Here is a 22343-nt window from a genome sequence, read left to right on the forward strand (position 1 = left end):
GCAGGGGGGTAGTTAGGGGCGATCAGGCCAGCAGGCAGAGGCAGTTAGGGGTGATCAGGCTGGCAGGGGGGGCAGTTAAGGGCAATCAGGCAGGCAGGCAGGGATCAGGCCTAAACCAGCAGTCGGACATCCCCCAAGGCGTCCCAGATTGGAGAGGCTGGGCTTAGAGGACCCCCCCGCCCATGCACGAATTTCTTGCACCAGGCCTCTAGTTAACTTATATCATTGAATCAAATGGAACCAACTGCAGCTGAGTAACATTTTCATCATCTTAGAACATTGCTAATTGTACAATCCTTTTCAGACTTTAATTCAGGCCAGTAAAAATCACCAAACTATCAAATATCAAAAATCATAAAAGTTTTTTCTTAAGGATAACCTGCTAGGAGGAGTAGAAACCTGTTCCTTATCGGCCATTGACCCTGAAGTAAGAAAGAATTCGTTATCATCAAGCAGAGGTACTGGTGCACAGGGGCCTACAGTGGACAAAACCCCAGGCTGGCTGTCAGACTGCCTGGATTCGAGTTCTGGTTCTGCCAATTACTGATTGTGTGGCCTTGAACTTTTCTTTGCCAAAGTTTCCTCACTTGCAAAATAGGGTTTTTGTGAGGACTAAATGAGATCATAATACCCTTAGAACAATATAATAGCTCAAATGTATTAAGTGCCTACCCCAAATCAGGCACAGTACTAAGCATTATTCAATTGTCTTAACAACCCTACCCACAGCCCCAAGTTGCAGTTGAGACTCAGCAGTATTAAGCAACTTGCCCCAGGCCACACAGCTAGAGGGACACAACTCCACTCTATCTGATGTCAGCGCCAGAGCCTGTGCTTCTAAGCTCTACATCCTCCTTGCTGAGGAAGTTGCTTTCTAGCCTTATATTATGAGATATTTTTAGAGCAAGAACCTGGAGGAAAAGCAATAATAATAATAACTAGAATTTCTTGAGCGCTTTCTATGTTTCAGGCACGATTCGAAGCACTTTACATGCATTAAGCATGTCGCCACAACTTTTGAGACTTTGTTATCATCCCCATTTTACAGATGTAGAACTGAGCACAGAGATGTTAACAGGTCAAAGATTCAAAACCAGGCAGCCAGACATCCCTCAGACCAAGTTTTAACCATCACACTATAGCTCCACTTCAGGATAGCCCTCCGTGGGCCAGGGGACTTTGGGAAACCAGGAAACCACTTTCAGTACCAGGATCCAGAGGAAGACAGGGGTTTGGGGTGAAGGTGAATCAAAAACAGTCAGAGCCCATTCACCTCTTTGGTGCTTTTGCTAGAATTTCCCACGAGGTCAGGAGCAGGAAGGGGCCAGAGAGGAGCAGATGGGATGGGTTTTTGAGGCAAGCCACGTGGTAGTAGGTATGGGGCTTTTTGTTTCCTCGTCTTGTCTTTAACGTAGAGGTGTGATGACTCACGAAGAACACACTTGGTTCTAAGCAGCAGATGTGACAACATTCCTTTTCAGACCACTTTGCTTTTTAATTAATCTTGTCTGGGGAAACCAGCAGAGAACACAACCTAAAACTTGCCGTTTTTTACTGTCTATTCATAACCTTGAAGAAAATCCAGAGTCAACAGCTTTTATTGAGTGCCTGTCCTGTGCCAGGAGCTGTCATGATCTGGTTTAAGCCTCACCACAACCCTGGGAGGAAAATATCATTATCCCAAAGGTCACACCACTAATGTCTGCACAAACTCCTCTTTCCAATAAGTCATGCTGCCGCCCCAAATCTATAATAATGACCCCCAGAAAACCTCTCCTCGCCCTACTCCCCAAAAAACAAAAAGAAGCTTGTATTTTCTTCCTAATATTTTGAATCATAGGGGTTCATCTCTTTACAGGCAAAGCCATATGAACAGATGTCTAAGGTTGTAAGAAAGTCTGCAACTGCTTCTCTTTTGACACATAATATGCTTTTATTTCCTTGTTATTTTCTTATTTGTAAAAGCAAAAGTACATGCTATAGGAATTTATAATAAGTATAAAGAAAAGAATTAATATTTCCTTGATTGATAGATATTTAATAAAGTTATAATAAAAATTTTTCATGTAATAATATAGAATTTCCCATGTTATTCAATAATTTTTGTAAACACATTTTAATGGCAGCATAAAATATAATTCTATATGTATGCTATATCTATTTTCATCATTCCCCCACTTCAGGGCACCTTTTCTGTTTATCTTTTCACTGATATAAATATGGTTGACCCTTGAATAACACAGATCCACTTATACCTGGATTTTCTTTTTCAATAAATATTGTAAACACATTATCTCTTCCTGATGATTTTTTTAAAAAATACATTTTCCTTTCTCTAGTTTACTTTATTGTAAGAATACAATATATATTACATATAACATACAAAATGTTAATTGACAAAATGTGTTATCCATAAGGCTCTGGTCAATAGTAGGCTATTTGTTGTTAAGTTTTGGGGGAGTCAAAAGTTATACATGGATTTTCAACTGTGCAGGGCATCTGCACCCTAACCCCCACACTGTTCAAGTGCCAACTATAATGCTGCTCTGGCATATCATTGCACATAAACTTTGCCAAAATCTCTTATTATTACCCTAGGAGAGACTCCTAATACTGGAATTACTGAGCCAGAGGGTATAAAAAGTAATATTTCAGTATTTCCACTTCTTTCTAATCAGATATGCTTCAATAAAGCAAAGATTATTGAGATGGGACAAAATGATTCTAAAGAAGATGGTTTTTAGATAAGGTTATTCTTCTAAATTATCCTAATATATAAAAAGCCAGGGGCCATCACGACCAAAACAACCGGACGGACAACCGAACAGCAGGCTGCGTGGGGCGACCAGGCCGGCAGGGGGGTTAGTGAGGGATGACCAAACGACTGAACAGCAGGCTGCGTGAGGCAACCAGGCCGGCAGGAGTGGGGCAGTTGGGGGCGATCAGGCTGGCAGGGGAGGGGCAGTTGAGGGCGATCAGGCAGGCAGGCAGGTGAGCAGTTAGGAGCCAGCAGTCCCGGATTGTGAGAAGGTTGTCTGACTGCCGGTTTAGGCCTGAGCCGAGGGGTCCCAGATTGGAGAGGGTGCAGGCTGGGCTGAGGGGACCCCCCCATGCACAAATTTCATGCACCAGGCCTCTAGTTTGAAATAAGAGCTGTCAAACTGAAGTCAATTTAGTGCCGCATACCCTCCAAACATATCCTCCAAGATGTCAGTCAGCCTGTGGCCAGGCCAGGTTAAGCCCCTCGGACCTGCAGCAGAACCCCTCCCATGCTCTCCCTTGGAAACAAGTTAAACCCACAAGCAGTGCTTTATTTCACAAGCAGTTACCAAGTGTCTTTGAGTCAGGCTGGGTGCTGGTGCTTCCACACCATCTTCCTTTCTCTAGAAACAATATTATTCAAAACATCCAAGAATTCTCATCATTTCCAAACACTGGCTGTCTGAAATACTGACAGCCAGTTCCCAGAACATCTCTATTAATCTTCTTATGTTCCGATTGTTGCATTATTCCTCGTGCCTTACAATAACAAAACTGGCTTTGTTGAGGATATTCTGGAGATAGGCTAAGAAGATCATTGATATCCTGAACCCTGATTTAATGGAGAAAAGTAATTTGTATCAATTCTCTGCCAAGTAGAACCTCAGCAATACTTCAGGTTATCTTTAAATTGCTTCTCTTGACTAGTTTGTCTCCCTGCTGCCTTATTTGCAATTTGGCACCAAATCCTTTTCTTAATAGCATGCAGAGAACCCATATCCTAATGGGATTATTATAAGCATGGATTAGTTGAATGTGACTTAATGAATCATCCTATATAATAAAGAGCTAATATGCTAATTAGACTGAACAGCAGAACAACCATCCCGACAACCATCCTGATAAAGCCCAGGCTGCCAAGCCCCTTGTGGGAATTTCATGCATCAGGCCTCTAGTTTCAAATAAGTCATAAGAGAATTTGGAGGAAGGACCTTCTTCCTCCCACCTAATGTTTGAGGGAGAGCCAGTAACTAGCATCCCACCTCCCTACTTGACTTCTGAACAGTTGAGAAGTCTCCCAAACACTCCCCCTTCTTCTCCAGGAGGAGTGAGGAAGGGGCAGAGTTCAGCAGTTGGTCTGATAATAATAAGTGAGGCTCACATTGATTTATACTTTATGGTTTTTGTACATCATCTCATTTGGGTCAGAAAAATGTCAATGTATTGATTCAACAACTGCATAGTGAACATCTACTAAATGTCAGGCACTAAAGGCCAGATTCTGGGGTTATAAAACTTACTGAAGATTCAGTTAGTCTTTGCCTTAAAGATCTGTCTCCTAGAAAAGACGAGCATGTTACAAAAACATACCCTTACTAGGTGAGTGTCTTAGCTAATATTCCTTTGGTTACAAGTCATAAAACCTGCTAAGCTAACTTCCACAAAAAAGGTATGGGGAGACCGCTCACAAATCCAAGGAAGAATGCACCTGGAAACAATGCAGAACTAGGTGCTAGAAGGCCATAATAATTTCCCTCTATGTATTACCTTCCTTTTCTCTCTTTGCAAATTTCTTCTACTAGTCCCACTTACATGGTGGTAGAGTGTCTACCAACTGGCCCAGCCAACAGAGAGCCCAGTCTCTCTCAGTGTAAGTTCCTAGAGAAGGATGTTAATTGTCCAAGCATGACTCAAGTGCACTCCTGATCCAAACCTGTGGCCAGTGTTACGTTTCATGGGTAGGATGAGTGCTGGGCAGAGAGTTCAATTCCACTATGCTGAGAAATTAGAGACATGCTATGGGCTAATGAGGAGGGAGCCATTTCTCCATCTTCTATGTTCAAGGCACCATGGAAGGTGAAAAGATGAATAAAATACACAACTGACTCTAATACACACAACTGACGGTATGATGTGGGATGCACTATCACAGAAATAGAACATGCTCTATGAGCAAACTGGAGAGGGAATTTAATTCTAATGGGAGGAAGGAGAGTAACTTTTTTGTTGTTTTTAAATTTTTATTGTTGAAAGTATTATATATGTCCCCTTTATTCTCCCATTGGCCCCTTATAACCCGCCCCACCACCTGCCCCAGGCCTCCACCACCCTATTGTCTGTGTCCATGGGAGTAACTCTTTTTAAAAAAATATATATTTCTTTATTGATTTCAGAGAGAAAGGGAGAAGGAGAGAGAGATGGAAACATCAATGATGAGAGAGAATCATTGATCGGCTGCCTTCTGCACGCCCCCCACTGGGGAGCAAGCCTGCAAACCAGGCATGTGCCCTTGGCCAGAATCGAACCCGGAACCCCTCAGTCCGCAGGCCAACGCTCTATCCACTGAGCCAAGTCGGCTAGGGCCATGGGAGTAACTCTTAAGTTTAGTCTTAAAATGGGTCTTTTAATAAGAGGAGTTGTAGGGAGCTAGACAGGTCATTCCAGGGAAAGATAATAGTCTGAATATAATGGCTGTAAATGCAGTGCCCATAGAGCAGCGGTTCTCAACCTGTGGGTTGCGACCCCTTTGGCAGTTGAATGACCCTTTCACAGGGGTCACCTAAGACCATCCTGCATATCAGATATTTACATTACGATTCATAACAGTAGCAAAATTACAGTTATGAAGTAACAACGAAAATAATGTTATGGTTGGGTCACAACATAAGGAACTGTATTTAAAGGGCCAGAAGATTGAGAACCACTGCCATAGAGGGACGGCCAGTGGGACTGTGGGAGCAGACAAGGACCAGATGCGCCTGGAGGCATGGGCTGGCCCAGGCAGGAGGGGCTCTACCTAAGCCCTGGTGGAAATTCCGTGTCAGCCTCGGAGCAGGGAGGCAGCATCAGGTCTGCATGGGTGGCATATACTGGTCCACCCATGTGAAGAATGGACTGAGTGGAGAGACTGGTTTCAGGGAGGCAAGTTAGGAGGATATTTTAATACTTCAGGCAAGAACAGATGATAGGGGCTGGGGCTGGGCGGAAGCCGAGGGTCAACGAGGGAAGAGAGAGAAGGAGGTCCGGGGACAGTGGTTCCGCAAGACCTTCATCCTATTTCCAGGATTAAATTCAGAAGACGGGCTTGGGGAGCTCTTTAGCAGGGCAGGCGGGCTTGCCGACATTGTGGTGTGCTCCTAGGCGAGGGACCCCCCCTCTTCCCTGGGCCTCTCTGCTCTCCTCCTCAGCACCGTGGGTTTCATGCTGTTGACTGGCTGACGGGTCTGAATCCTCATGAGATTTCCAAACCCTCTGTCCCCAGGACATGTTTTTCTCATTCATGAAAACGAAGTGCTGCCACTTCACAGTCCGTGGAGAATACTGATGTCAGGCAGGGGGAAAAACAAGAACTCGAGATTACCTTTCTTAAAAGCTCACTGCAACTTGCAGCAGATGGAAAATGTGGATCTGCAATTCATTGAAGGCAATGAGGAGTCTGTTCTTGAGTTGCCGTGGCAACTGCTCAATTAAGTGAAAAAAAATGAAGAAACATGTAGTTGCTCTTGAGCTTAACATTCTTTAAAAAAAAGGAAGAAAGTCATATTTGAGGAGTTGTTTTCCCCAAGGTTTTTCCAAGACTTTGCATTTCGACCAGCATGTCCTGTCCACCCACTCCTTGTTGAGCTAAAGGCTGGTCTTGTTCTCCACGGTCAGGAACACATAGCCTCAAGTTTCACCTCCGAATGTTCTGTGGGAATGTTTGCTTACATCCAGTTCCGCCAGAGCCCACTCAGATTTCTTTCTTTAAGGTGCTAGATAGAGCAGAACCGGATTGGAAGACTAGGGAGAATAGTGGGTGGGCTCTAACACTGCATTTGACCCCAAACTTACCTTATAATCTTAAGAGCCGTGGCTTTTCTGAAGACATGGAGAATAACTTGTTTTATATACTAGTAAACAAAGGTATACTTATAATAACTATTTGTACAATTTACTGTTTACAAAATACTTTCGATCCTTTGGGGCGGCACTGTTCCCCCGACTTCAGACAAAGGGACACCTCCAATCCATGCTCCACAGAATCTAGAGTGATATTTATAAAAACATAGAACTGATCATGTCCTTTCCAACTTCCAGCCCTCAAAGCCTTTCTTCCCAAGCTCCTGGGATACAACCTGAGCCCTCCCTGGGCCCCAAGACCCTGCAGGAGGCCTCTGCGTACCGCTCTCCCGCTCCCTGTGCCCAGACTCACTGACCTGCCTACAGCTTCTCCAGGGTGCGGGCTGCTCCTCCTTTGGGCTTTTGCATTAGCTGAGGACTCTTCCAGGGACAGGCTTGTCTTTCTTCACCTCCCCTCCCCTCCCTTCCCCACTTGGCCAACATAGAGCCTACTGCCCAACCCCTGTGTACATCAGAGCTCCTATTTTAATTTTCCTAGAACCCTTTACTTGATGTAAATTCCTGTTTAATATGCATTTCCTTATAAGGTTATGTAATTAATATCCATCTCCCCAAATAGACATGAAGCTCGTGAGCACAGACCGTGTCTGTTTGCTCCCCCAGACCAGGGCCGAGCAGAGCAGGCCCTGTGTGTTGCACGAAGGCTTCATTGACATCACCAAGAACACATAGCCTTTTGGTTTTTGTTTTGTTTGTTGTTGCTTTTTATATATTTTTTAACTGATTACAGAGAGGAGGGGAGAGATATAAATATCAAAGATGGGAGGGAATCATTGATTGGTTGCCTCCTACATGCGCCCCCTTGGGGGAATCAAGCCCTAACCGGGACTCGAACCGGGACTCGAACCGTGACCTTCTGGTTCCTAAGTAGATGCTCAACCACTCAGCCACCGTGGCTGGGCGAACACATAGCATTTTGGACTCCAACCAAGTTCCTAGGGGTCCAGTGCCTTTCCTAGCACCCCACTCTGCATTGCAGATGTTAGAAATGGAAATATTCTCCCTTGTGTAAAACACTGCACAAGTAAAAAACATTGACATCTAAAGAACATACCGTAGCTCTCTGGGACCAGACTAATTTAAAGGTGGACTTGTTTGGACATGTGCCAAATAGCAACTGTCCCAAAATATGTGCTAACATACCCTGCATAGAAAATAATATCCAGCTTCCTCATTTGTTCATTCATGGGTAGGGAAAGGCTCAGAGTCTTTGGAGTCAGACTCCCTGATTTCAGGTATCAGCTCTCTCACATGCCAGAGGTATGACATGGGACGACTGTGTCACACACACCGCTCCTCGGGCCTCAGTTTCCCTTCTTGTAAAGTGAAGGATTTTCTTCCTCCATCATGGGGTTTCTTGACCACACTCACAACAATGAGTATCCCTCTGTCCACCTGTGTGTACAGGGCCTGCGGCTGGGCAGTGAGTGGAATCGGAGCAGGGAAAACGCCTTGGGAAGGCCAAGGCTGACGACACATATGTGCTTTTGTGAAGCTAATGTTCGGTGGCAAAGGGTGTTTTCAGCATAAAATAATTATTTATGGACCACCGAGTTCTCATATGGTAATTTCTTTTTTAATGCAATAGAATTGACATAACAGTATATTTGTTTAAGGTGTACAACATGATTTGATATTTGTATATATTGTGAAATAATCACCGTAAGTCGAGTTAACATCCCTATCACACAGTTACACATTTCTTTTCTTGTGATGGGAGCTTTTAAGAGCTACTCTCTTGGCAGCTGTCAAATATTCTGTACACTATGTGGTTAAGAGTCACCATGCTGTTCATCCCCACCACTTACTTATCTTATAACTGGAAGTATGTGTCCTTAACCAATTTCATATGGTAATTTCTTACCCAATTTTTTTTCTAAAGTAAATACTAATGTAGCAAATCCATGACATAATCCCCTTCGTATTTATAGTTCTTCAGGGCTCCTAATGCGTTAATTTTAGTACATATGCCGAGAAGCTGTGAAGAGGCATTGATGGGAATGATTGTTTCCAGCCAGTTTAGAACATCCCTTTGTTCTTTAAAGGTGCATGCCTTACAAGTCCAGGGTAAGGGGTGTCTAAGATGACCTTTACCAGGGTAGAGCAGCTTCCTAACAGCAGGCACGCCCTGCATTTATACCCTGCCCTTTCTCTTCAGACCTCATCCGCTCCTCCAGAGCATCCTAAGTAGGAAAGAACTGGTGATTCCTATATTGTTAAGAGGGAAAGAGGCAGAGAGGAGGGGCTAAAGAGCTGGGATTGGGTCAAAGCAGGGCTAGAGGACCAGCCCAAGGCCATGTTGTAAACTCTGGGCTCTTCAGCAGAGTGTGTGCTCTTGTCTGACTGATACCAGGGAAGTGGCATTTGCAGGAGCCCTGAAACTCTCTTTGCTTCCCCCACCCCCATACTCTCTTTATTTTCTATTCTGAATATTTAATGGGGCGGGGGGATTGATCAAAGTTCACCTCAAGGCAGGTCACCACTAGTCCAAGTAGAGTCTTTGTGCAAATTAGTGAGGGGGGGCGGGGGGGAGACAACCCTGTAAACACACACATCCTTGTGGACCACAGGTTAGTGAGTGGATTCAGTCCCCTCCCAGAGACTTTTGGCCAGCCCTGCATTTTGAAAGTCCCAGCTGTGTGTGTGTGCGTGTGTGTGTGTGTGTGTGTGTGTGTGTGTGTGTGTGTGAGAGATTTTTTTAAATGTGTTTTTATTGATTTCAGAGGAAAGAAGGGAGAGGGAGAGAGGGATAGAAACATAAATATGAGAGAGAATCATTGGTCGGCTGCCTCCTGCATGCCCCCCTCCACCCCTACTGGGGATCGAGCCCACAACCCGGGCATGTGCCCTGACAGGGAATCTAACCGTGACCTCCTCCTGGTTCATGGGTCAATGCTCAACTACTGAGCCACACTGGCCGGGCTGAAAGTCCCAGCTTTTAAGGGTTAACTTCTCTTACAGACTTGTCTTTTCTGAGCTGCTTTTATTTCTGCTTTTGGCAGTTTTTTGCTTTCTCGGTGCAGGCTCCTGTATGAGAGACTTGGAGAAGCAGGAGAGAGCAGGCAAGTTTCCTTGGCTCCTGCATCTGCTTGTTTCTTGGTAGTGGGTTGAGTGCCTGATTTTCTAATATGATGTCATCGTGCCTTTTAAAAATTCCCCAAGTACTCTTGGCCAAAGGTTTTTTTGTTTGTTTGTTTTTTATTTTAATCCTCATCCAAGGATACGTGTGTTTTTAATTGATTTTAGAGAGAGAGGAGGGGGGAGAGAGAGAGAGAGAAACATCAATGTAAGAGAGAAACATCAACTGGTTGCTTGCTCCCCATGCACACCCTGACCGGGGATGGAACCCACAACTTTTTGATGTACTGGATGACACTCTAACCAACTGAGCCACCCAGCCAGGGTGCCAAAGGTTTCTCAAAAGATAGTAAAATGTCTCTCTTTTATCTGTAATTCTGTACTAAGATTTTAAAACAAAGAGGAGATACAAAGGCTGGCCTTTGAGTACAGTATATTTCAGGAAGCACAGAGGTAGGCCACACTAGAAACCAGCGTGTTGCCTGTCCTCTGCATCGTCTTGGGAAAGTCATAGCTCTGCAGGACTGCCATTTATTGCGCCAGCACACTGGGCTGTCTAGAGACATCAATTCTGCCACTGGGGTAGTCTGGGGTTCATCTGTGAGCCATCGAACTTGCAGATCTTAAAGTCTATCCCCAACTGTCAATGCATAGAAGTATCACCACACAAGGTAGGTAGCGTCAAGTAAACAACTCACAAAAAATTAAATTTATAATCATGAAGATAAAGTAATCATAGTTTAAGAAAAGCAACAACAAGGCATCCTTCCTGAGAACTGTCAGATTGCCAGTTTTCACGCGGACCTGCCCTCTGTGGGAACACCCAACATTGCCTGGACTCGCACGCGGCCAGGAGGAGAGACAGAATGTAAACGAACAGGGCAAAGGAGGAGGCGTTCCAGGCTGGGAAGACATGGAGTTTACTAGTATCTTAACTAGCTTGGGCAAAGCTGCATGAACTTTATAAAAGCTGTAGCTAGCAGCTGTAGATAGTCACTGCTCATCAATCTTTCATATCGTGAGCCCTTCCTGAGTCTTCAGACTCTATTTAAAAGCCCCCTCATCTCATGTCTACGGATTGTTTCTGGTGAGAAGAACACTTCTTTTGGCCTGCCCCTTGGATTCACAGTTCCAACCTGGGAGTCCCTTTCAGTTCCTCCTTTGCTCTGTGACCCATGGCCACTAACTAACCCTGTCCCACTCCTCAGTCAGTGTTACCTGCTAGAACCTCAGGGAATTGAATGCAGACATTCAAGTTAGAGAATAATAAAAGCAAGAGCAGGGGGGAAAGATCAGAGCTTGACTGGAAATCAAGGAGTGGCCCTTGGAGAGCTGTCAGTTGCATCTATGATAGTGTATGATAGTGATAATTTAAAAATACTTCGGAATTGTCACTCCCCAAAGCCAGCACTGCCTCTAGCTCACCAAACTCCAGCCAAAGGAGAAGGGGGTTACATAAGGAGGTCTTTACACCAGGGCTTGTGCAAAGCATGGGGGGATGAGAGGGGTAGTAACTGGCTACAAAAACCAATCACAACAGTGCGCCCTCTACTGGAGGGGGAGAGGTTAAGAAACCTCATCGTTACAGGCCTGGCACCACAGCGCTCCGTGAAATTAGACATTAACAGAAGTCCACTGAACTTCTGATTTAACAAACTTCCCTTGCAGCGGCTGGTGAGAGAAATTGCTCAGGACATCAATCCAGATCTGCGCTTCCAGGGCACAGCCTATGGTGCTTTGCAGGAGGCAAGTGAGGCCTATCAGGTTGGCCTCTTTGAAGACACCAACCTGTGTGCTATCCATGCCAAACAAGTAACAATTATGCCAAAAGGCATCCAGCTAGCACACCACATACGTGGAAATGTGCTTAAGAACCCACTATGATGGGAAACATTACATTTTTTAAACAAAAAATCTCTTCTTCCTGTTATTGGCAGTGCTGAACATTGGATGTTTTCCCTCATAGGATCAAAAGGTAACTAAGTATATGATTGCAAGTGGAAAATAGGTGACAGAAATCAGGTATTGGCAGATTTTTCGTTTTCATTTGTGTGGGAATTTTTTAATATAAATGCAGGGACATAAAGCATTAATGCAAGTCAGAATGTTTCTGTGAGCAAGTTTCAGCAGCTCAAATTCATAACAATCTACACTAATAAAAGAGAAACATGGTAATTAGCGTACGACCGCTACCCTTTTCATTGGCTAATCAGTGAGTATATGCAAATTAACTGTCAGCCAAGATGGCGGCCGGCACACAGGAGCCCCCTGGTGGTTGTGCGTTCCCACAGGGGGAGCGCCGCTCAGCCAGAAGCCGGCTCATGGCTGGCGAGTCTCTCCCACCTCCATGGCAGCACTAAGAATGTCTGACTGACAGCTTAGGCCAGCTCTAAGCCGTCAGTCGGACATTCCCCAAGGACTCCCAGACTGTGAGAGGGCACAGGTCTGGCTGAAGGACCCACCCTCACCCCCACCCTGAGTGCATGAATTTCGTGCACCAAGCCTCTAGTTATATATAAACCTGTTAAATTTTTCTGGCCAATGTCAGCATTTGGACTTTTTTTAAACAAGTGAATTTCTCATTGATGGTGGGGGAAAGTGCTTCAGGCTGCAGAGAAAGCATGGAGGTACACCCGTGATGAGCAAAGAAGTCAGAAGGAAGAGGCATTAGGAGGAGATGTCAGAGTCCTGCGAGCCCTCCACCTGCTCACTCCTTCCAGACCTACCTTGCCCCAAGCCTACTTCCTTTTTTTTTTTAAATTAAATCTTTATTGTTCAGGTTACATTTGTTCCTCTTTTTTTCCCCCCCATAACTCCCCTCCTCCCAGTTCCCGCCCCACCCTCCGCCCTCACTCCCCACCCACTGTCCTCATCCATAGGTGCACGATTTTTGTCCAGTCTCTTCCCGCATCTCCCATTCCCCTTTCCCCCCCAAGAATAGTCAGTCCATTCCCTTTCTATGTCCCTGATTCATTATAATCACCAGTTCATTCTGTAAATCAGATTATTTATTCACTTGATTCTTAGATTCACTTGTTGATAGATGCATGTTTGTTGTTCACAATTTGTATCTTTACCTTTTTCTTCTTCCTCCTCTTAAAGGATACCTTTCAGCATTTCATATAATACTGGTTTAGTGGTGATGAACTCCTTTAGCTTTTCCTTATCTGTGAAGCTCTTTATCTGACCTTCAATTCTGAATGATAGCTTTGCTGGATAAAGTAATCTTGGTTGTAGGTTCTTGGCATTCATCACTTTGAATATTTCTTGCCACTCCCTTCTGGCCTGCAAAGTTTCTGTTGAGAAATCAGCTGACAGTCGTATGGGTATTCCCTTGTAGGTAATTGAGTCTCTTTCTCTTGCTGCTTTTAAGATTCTCTCTTTGTCTTTTGCTCTTGGCATTTTAATTATGATGTGTCTTGGTGTGGTCCTCTTTGGATTCCTTTTGTTTGGGGTTCTCTGCGCTTCTTGGACCTGTAAGTCCATTTCTTTCACCAGGTGGGGGAAGTTTTCTGCCATTATTTCTTCAAATAGGTTTTCAATATCTTGCTGTCTCTCATCTTCTGGCACCCCTATTATTCTGATGTTGGTACGCTTGAAGCTGTCCCAGAGGCTCCTTACACTATCTTCGTATTTTCGGATTCTTTTTTCATTTTGCTTTTCCGGTTGGGTGTTTTTTGCTTCTTCGCATTTCAAATCTTTGACTTGATTCTTGCGCTCCTCTGGTCTGCTATTGGGTGTCTGTATAATATTCTTTATTTCAGTCCGTGTATGCTTAATTTCTAGTTGGTTCTTTATCATAGCATCGAGGGTCTCATTAGTTTTCGTGACTCTCTCCTCAAGTTTATTGACAGCTTCTAGCACATTTTTGCAAGCCCTCAAAATTGCGATTTTTAGCTCTATATCCTCCATTTCTGTCATGTTTTTTTGTCTCCGCATTTTTTATGCTTTCTTGGTGCACCCCCTAGTGGTCTTTGTGCGCAGTCTTGTTCTAGTTGAGCCTTGATTGTTGTAGTTAATACTAGAGGGATTTGACCACCAGGCCGACTGGCTGTGTGAATCAGCTGTGTCTGCCGCGGAAAACTTCTGTCCTCTGGGGAGGTGCTAATCTAGCCTTTGCCTGAGGCGATCTGGCAAATGGCTCTGCGCAGGGCTTGGGCGGGGCGGGCTCAACAGGGCGGGCGGAGGGAGCCGTTATGGTGCCCTCAGTCCTGTTCCCAGAGGCTCTGCTTCTCAGAACCCCCGGAACCGCTGCAAACCTCGGAGGGAAAGCTGCCTTCCAACTGATGCCAGACACTCCCGCTTCTCCCGTTTGGGTCCGAGTCCCCAGCGATTCGCCCGTATCTGGAGCTCAGAGTCTGAGACTCCCCCCTGACCGAAAACGACAACCGCGCTCTCAGCCACCAGCCCGCTTTGCGCGCGCACCTCCGCACCTGAGTTTTTTCCACACTGCGCCTCCTCTGAGCCTCGGTGTGCTGTTATTTTTCCTTCTAGTTGAAGAGTCTCTCCTCAGCCAGCCTTCCTGTGGTTCTGGGTGATATCCGTTCCGTCTTTTAGTTGTATTTTTGAAGTGGTTGTTTGCGGCAGCAGTCTCCGGTGTTTACCTATGCCGCCATCTTGGTCTCCGCCTACTTCCTTTTTAAAGAGAGATGGTGGAACCACGGCTGTCTCCTCTGGGTGATATGTCTCTTTCTGAAAAACACATAAACATACATCTAGTGTGTTTTACTCTATTAATTAACCTGATTTTCCATTTTGCCGAGAGTATGTCATAAGGAGTCTGTATTTTCATAGAACCTATTAAAACTGCTAGAAACAGGCCAATAAGCTCTGTAGGTCCCAATGGTTGAAGCTAAGCTTTACTGTTTTACAAGGACTCAGAATACAAAGAGGTAGAAGCCAAATAACTCTCCTTGGTAAGACTCTAGTCCAATGTGGCTCTATGGCTAACGTTCACTTTAAATGAGACACTATCAGAATGGGAACTTCGTCCCTTGCTTCACCCCACCAGTGGCTCTATGGCTAACATTCACTTTAAATGAGACACAATCAGAATGGGAACTTCGTCCCTTGCTTCACCCCACCAGCCTGACAAAGCCCTGCTCGACAACGGTGCCCCATTTGACATAGAAGAGGAGACCAAGGTGTTTTTCACACACTCCTCAGCAGTGAGGTGAAACAGGAATTTATAGGAAAACATCGGGAAAAACTGTTTTCTTTAAAATTCCTTATTAGAGCCCTGGCTGTTGTGGGTCAGTTGGTTGAGCATCATCCCATGCACCGAAAGGTCACCGGTTCGATTCCTGGTCAGGGTGCATACTCAGGTTGTGGGTTCAATCCCAGGTTGGGGTGTGTATGGGAAGCAACCAATAGATGTTTCTCTCTCACGTCAATGCGTGTGTTTTTTTCTCTCTCTCCCTCTCCCTTCCTCTCTCTTTAAAATCAATAAAAAACATACTTTAAAAAAATATGAAAATACAAATATTTTTTTAAATTCCTTATTAGAGACATGAACATTTAAATTACTTTTTCATGTATATATTCACTTCATACATAAAAGAAGAAAAATACCATTCCTCCCAGAGAACTGTGAACCACTATTTAGCGCAGTTCATTTAGAGAACCTGCAATTTAATAAGACTGAGAGAAGGTTCGCCTAGCATCCCCTATATTTTTCCTCCCTGTTTACTCGATTATACAAGAACTTCCACAGCAAGCAGACTAATGGTGTACACTTCAGTGAAAGAGAAATGGTACTTGTTGTAAAATAAATTCTTGGGTATAAGTAAATTATATACCACTTCCCATACTTTTTTTTTTTCAAATTGCCCATTGCTTTAAATGAAAACAGGCTTTAGTGAGAACTGTAAACACTCAGAACATTTCTCAAGGACCAGTCTCCCTTCTCCCTGCTGATAAAATGTAGTTATGTTTCCGTTTTCCAATAACCTTCTGCTGATGAGCCAAGAAATTTCAAAACTTCATTAACAGCTCACCAGCAAAACCTGAGAACTGCTCTTTCAAACCGCCAGGATCCAACTTCCGTCCCTCTCTTAGCAAATGAGCCCACTTTGCCTCCATTCATATTGAGGCAGGCATTCCAGGGTTCCAGGGGCTCGAGGGCCCAGGGCCCACGGAGGGCTCTTGGCTTCGCAGAGGAAAGAATTCAAACATGAGCCAGCGTGGCGCTTAAAGGGAAAGTGAGTTTATTAGTGAAGCACTGAGACCGAGAATGGGCTACTTCACACACACAGCAGCTCCCCTCTAGTGAAACTTGCTTCCTTGGTTGAGGTTCATCTAACTGGGGGGGTAGGGTATTCAATGAGGGGGAGGAATAATCAGGACCTTCCAGGAAAGGGGTGGAGATTTCTCAGAGGAACTCCTACAGTCATTTTGTGCCCTTCTATGACAGTGGTTCTCAACCTTCCTAATGCCGCGACCCTTTAATACAGTTCCTCATGTTGTGGTGACCCCCAATTTCATTGTTACAAATTGAACATAATTAAAGCATAGTAATTAATCACAAAAACAATATGTAATTATATATGTGTTTTCCGATGGTCTTAGGCGACCCCTGTGAAAGGGTCATTCAACCCCCAGGTTGAGAACCGCTGTTCTATGAGCTTTCTGTTTATTGCAATGAGTGTACAATGATGCTAGGGGTTACCCTTAGGTGACATGAGTCTCCATGTCGGATCTAGCTGGTCTCTGCTGGTTTAAGCCATAAATCCTGTACGGAGAGTGGTCTTACTATCTTCCTGACAGTTCCTTGCAGCGGTTTCACCACATGCCCTGCCTCCAGATGGCACCATGAGCGTTCATTATACTTGTGCCATGTAGTCTCTCACTGCACTCTGTCCTCCTGCACTTCACAGTGATGCTAGAGCTCTGATCCCAAAGGAAAACACACACACCTACTAACGTTCTTTCTAAAAATAGCACCATCAGCCAGCCTTGCAAAGGCAGCTTCTTGCCTCCACATCCGCAAGGGGAAATAGAGCTGGATGCGAGGAGCCTTTGCTCTCCTTGTGGCTCTGGCTTGACTGGAGACGAAGGGACAGAGACCAAAGCAAATCAGTAACCCAAATCCCGTTCCCCATGAACCCCAAACCCCATCGTGAGGCTCTAAATATGGCACTTCAGCAGGATTCCCGGTTTTTCCTCATCAATCACCAACATATCATCACATATGTAGCACAGAAGATGTGGCCACCTGAATGTGTGTGTGTGTGTGTGTGTGTGTGTGTGTGTGTGTGTGTGTTAGTGGTCTGGCTGTAGCTGTCCCACCCTCACCAGTATTAATCACATCATTGCTGGCTGCCTTGGCTCCTGGCTTATGAGTCATAAGTGGCACTTACATAAAATCTGTGCCTATATTTGTACTATTTCTCTTTGTCAGTTTGTTCAGATATGTAGCCTGCATCATGCCTCCCAAGTCATCAATGTCTCGTTGTAGTCACAGAGCCTGACCCCACAATTCAGACTGACAGGGGACAACGTGCTGACTGGATGTAGCAGCCACACAGTAAATGGCTGTGACACAAAGAAGCACCCACAGGCACACAGGGTGGCACTTGGTCATCAGTGGGTTGTGTTTTTCCAAAATACACCTCGCTGAAGACGCAGCTACAATGCAACTGGATGTAAACACCTTGTCAGATATTTTTGGAATAAGCCTATATAACAGTTTGCTCCTTATATAATTGACATTCCAAAACCAATGCCTTTCATGCAGAATACACCTCGCATTGGAACAGAAAGAGCCTCCAGGGGTTGTAGAGCATCTTTTGCTTTTCATTGGTTGTTTGTGTGTGTGTGTGTGTGATGCCAGAATAGTTTTATTTACAAAAGAGTCACATTGGAATCATGAGGTTTATTCTGAGCATCACTAGAAAATAACAGCCTCCAGTCAAACATCCCATTCACCTGGGCTTTCGTGTCAGTCAGCGCAGCGCGTCACATTTCTGGCGCAGAGCTGATGACAGTTGTGTCTACACTCCAGAAACCTGTTCACGATCAATGCATTCATAGAAATAAAACTAGGGCTGATTTAAAGCATTTGGGCCAACAGCATAGAAGGCTGTGGATAAAAACAGATCAGACTCAAGCAGCCAAATAGAGGTCTGATAGGCCATTTAAACATGGTGCATTGTTTTATAGATTGAGATTAACCCTCCTCAAACTCGCAAAACATGATAACCAGACACAAGAAAGACTACAGTTTAGCCTGTCCGGTGGGTGTGAGTCTGATAACTTAACAATAATATTTAACAGGGAGGGGCAGGACTCAGTGGCTTCCTCTTAACATTACCTGGATAAATTCAGTAGCTGTTTCACAAGCAATAAGCAGAGTCTGATTGAACAATCCTTTTCCAGCAAAGGCTATTATGCCTCTTGCTATGTAGCTGCATTGAAGGCAGACATGAATGGCTTCAAATAGGTCCCTTGAAGCAAAGCCTCAGCTGGGGATTCTTGCAGGTGTGTTATTAGGGATGCTCTTAGGCTAGGGCATGGGTAGTAGCTGAGCAAAGATGTGGTCCCTGCTGGTCTGCTGCTGGGGTCAGCCTGATCTTGAGGGGAACACTGAGGCACAACTTATACCAGAGTCACCCAGCCTGAGGAAGGGGCCAGGCTCCGGTGAGCCCTTAGCAGCAGCTGGGAGGTGGTTGTACCAGCCAGGTGAGTGCAGGACACTAACAGGTCCATTGTGGTAGCTAAGCTGATGGGACTAAATTCTAGGAGCCTTGCTACATGGTGAGACATGTGGTTCCCATCCCAACCATGGCATCGCTAAAGACCTGATGACATGACCATGGGCCCCTCGCATGACCTCGCTAACCATCTTTTCCTCATCTGTAAAATGGGAGAGGCGGATGGTAGGGTTGGATTTTCGGTGATTGACCTATACTCCCAGCTCCAAAGTGCAATGATTTCAACAAGAGAAAGGAATGGGAGGAGGGAGGCTCCCGAGGAATAACCAAAGTCTTTTCTACTCAGAGAAGGGAGTTAATTAATGCAGATGTGTCCCTGAATGGCCACTCCATTACGTACTCTTGTCCACCTGGAACCGTTCTGGATACACAGGCAAATCTAAGAAGACAAGCAGGAGAGCTGCCCTGAAGGCAGGTGTTCTAAAAGAGGAAGGCAAGGCTCTGTTCTCAGACAAAGCTCTTCCAGGGGAGCATTAATGCAACCAGGCAACCTCATTTAACTGAGTCCTGCATCAAAGCAAATCAGAGGCCGAGGCTGTCCCTGCAAAATGGCACAACCTCAGTAGCAAGAGCAATTTAGCAAAATCTATCACAATTATAAATACATTTACTCTTTGGTTGCACAGCCCCATCTCTGGGAATTTATCCTCCAGCTATAGGTGTATGAAATGACTTCTATGTAAAGTTATTTATTATACTAATTTTTCAAAAATAGTCCAAGATTGAAAACAATTCAATGGTCCATCATAAAGGAACAACTATGGGACCGTCCATACAATAGAATATTGTACAACCGAGAACATTCTGTGCTAATATGGAACGTTCTCTGGGAAATATTGATATGTAAAAAAGCAAGGGGAGCCCAGCCGGTGTGGCTCAGTGGTTGAGCATTGACCTATGAATGAGGAGGTCACAGTTTGATTCCTGGCTCGATCCCTAGTGTGGGGCATGCAGGAGGCAGCTGATCAATGATTCACTCCCATTATTGGTGTGTCTATCTCTCTCTTCCTCTCCCATCAATAAAATAATATATTTTTAAAGCAAGGGGAAGAACAGCATAGATTAGTATGTCAATATAAACACATATGCATGTACAATATAGGTATGCTTCTTTCTATGTACAAAGTGGAGGTATAAAGATTATATATTTATAGCTAAGTGTATCCATGGATATCTGAAAGTAGTTTTTCTGTGTATCTGGAAAGATACAAAAAAAATAAAAAATAAACTTCTATGAGTGGTTACCCATAAGGGGTGAGGAAGTGGGTAGATGGGATGGATAGAGACATAGGTGGGATCGAAAATTCTCACCAAATGCCTTTATATAAATTTTTTTCAGGATTTTTTCCAAACACCATGGGTTCTTCTATAAGGAAAATGGAGTAGCTGTCTGATTAAAAAATAATACGGAAATTTAAAAGGCAGACATCAATCAAAGCTGGTCGTCCCAACTTGCCTTATTTCATGCTTTCGTTTTCAGAGATTGGCAAGGTTTGGTCCGTATTTAATAGCTGCACAGACCATATGGCTCACAAGGCTGAAAGCATTTACTGCCTGGCCCTTTACAGAAAGTTGGCCAAGGCCAGCTATAAGTTAGAGTTGTTTGTGAAACAGCTGTGACTGCCCTATCTGAGTTTCGGGTCCTGGAAGGTTTTGCCTTCTTGAAATCAGCTTTTCTGACCACAAATAGGTTCTGCGCCAAGAAAATGAGGCAGGATATTGAACGGGTTAAGAAACAAGCATAAACTCTGAGGAGATCTGGGCTTGTTCCTCGCCACTCTGTGGCCGTGCACAGGTTAGCTTCTCAAACTCTGAGTTTCTTCATCTGTAAAGGTGGGTCATAATAGGCCTCCCTCATAGAGTTGTTTGGAAGGTTTAGTATGTTAATGTTGGCAAGAAGTTTAACACATACACACACAAAAAGAAGAAGTTTAACATAATACCTGTTAGTCTCATCATCTAATCTTTTTATTTTTTTATAAACAGGGCGATGACCAGTTAAATGTATTTGGAGAGGACCCCACCGGAGGTGAGTTTTCTTTACCGAGCAAACTTGTCACTTGAGTGGCTTAGAATGTGTCTTTTTTATTAATCACCAGCAAAGAGATAATAAACTACCAGCAACATGTACTTTTCCCTTAGCCAGAGAACACAGTTAAGAGGGGAACTCTGTGCCTCTCTCCCCGCTGGGTCCATGTGAAGAAGCAAAGGGATGCCTAAGAGATGCACTTCCTCCAGCCCAGAGAACATGACCCCCGAGACACTCAGTGAGAAGAGGGTGCTCTGGGAAAATATGTTTGGGAAACGCTAACACTCAATCGCCTTCGGAAGAGTCGCATATAGAACAGCACAGCAAGGCTCCCGCAAGTCCTGCAGCAGAGAGAGCTAGCTAACGTTAATGAAACGTTCTTCAGTTTTTGAAAACACAAGTCCTTTTTCTGGATAGTAGTTACTATTCTGCAGTGTATCATTGGATGCAACCTAAGAAACACCCAAATTATACTGCTTTATAATTTTTGTCGTTAAAAGTCTTGCAAAAACTAAAAAAAAAATAAAAATAAAAAGATCCAACCACAATTAGGTACACATGGAACTGAAAATAGATTACATTATCTGAACTTGAGATTGTTCAAAACAGATAAGGTTCATGCTTGCCCTAAGTAAAATACCTCCCAACATTATCACTCTGTAATAAATGTTATCATTATAGTCCATGGAAATATGTTTGTATTGACTATGAATACATACAAGTGAGTTAGCTTTCTAAATAGCCCCAACTCTAATCCTGCGCTGATCCATGAGCATGAGGTGATAAAGTGTCATTTGATAATGGCAATAGCAGTATGTGAAAATCTCAGTCACCAAATGGCATCATGGGGATTCATGGGGAAAGGCACATAAACATGAGTCAAGTGCAAATAATGAACTCAGACCCACCTGGATAGGGATTGATTGATTGCCTAATAAAGTTGCCCTTTTTTCCTGGTTATAAAATTAACACATTCATTATAGAAGACTTTTTAAAGTAGAAATTTAGAATCATCTAAAACCTTATGGACTCTAAGTAATCATGGTTAACATTTCTAGTACATTTTATTCCAGAGTGTTGTTTATATACCTATTTTCACAGAGTTGAGAATACACATGTATATACAAATATTACCTCCAATTTTTGTGCATATCATAAGCATGTTCCCATGTCATTCAAAACTCTCTATAACCTTAATTTGTAATGGCTACATTACATGAATGTACCATTATTAATTTTAAAAAATAACTATTTTTAAAAACTGTAATAGGATACATATACCAAAAATAATAATAATAATAATAATAATAACCAGAGCCACTTTCCTAGATTTCAAATAAATTAAAAGATGCTCAGCTTCATAAAGTTAACTGGAAGTCCAGAGGATGTGAGATGACCCTCTGGTCCCACAGGTTAAGAGCATCTATGTGTTTTTGCCTTGAATAGAAAGCTCCAGATTACATACGACTCTGCCAGTCTCCCTGGGCTACTTTGTGAAGAGACTGGGGCATCCCTGATTAAAAAGAACAACAACAAAAATCATCCTTCAGTATAAAAAAGAAATTACTTCAAAGACTCCAAATTCACTTTTTCCTCTGCTTCCAGCTCTTTCTCCCCTACCTTGTTTCCCTTCTATCCCCAACCCA

At 43.9% G+C, this 22343-nt stretch overlaps 1 protein-coding gene across 1 annotated transcript in view; it reads left to right on the forward strand.

Moving 5' to 3' along the window:
* Positions 1-22343, forward strand: part of AK5 (adenylate kinase 5) — a 199510-nt gene that overhangs the window by 134473 nt on the left and 42694 nt on the right. The window contains exon 8 of the mRNA XM_014544328.1: positions 20655-20697. Within this exon, the coding sequence (XP_014399814.1) occupies positions 20655-20697 (43 nt within the window). The remainder of the gene's footprint in view (positions 1-20654; positions 20698-22343) is intronic.

Source organism: Myotis brandtii, unplaced genomic scaffold (assembly GCF_000412655.1).
Source record: "Myotis brandtii unplaced genomic scaffold, ASM41265v1 scaffold36, whole genome shotgun sequence".
Lineage (NCBI taxonomy): Eukaryota > Metazoa > Chordata > Mammalia > Chiroptera > Vespertilionidae > Myotis > Myotis brandtii.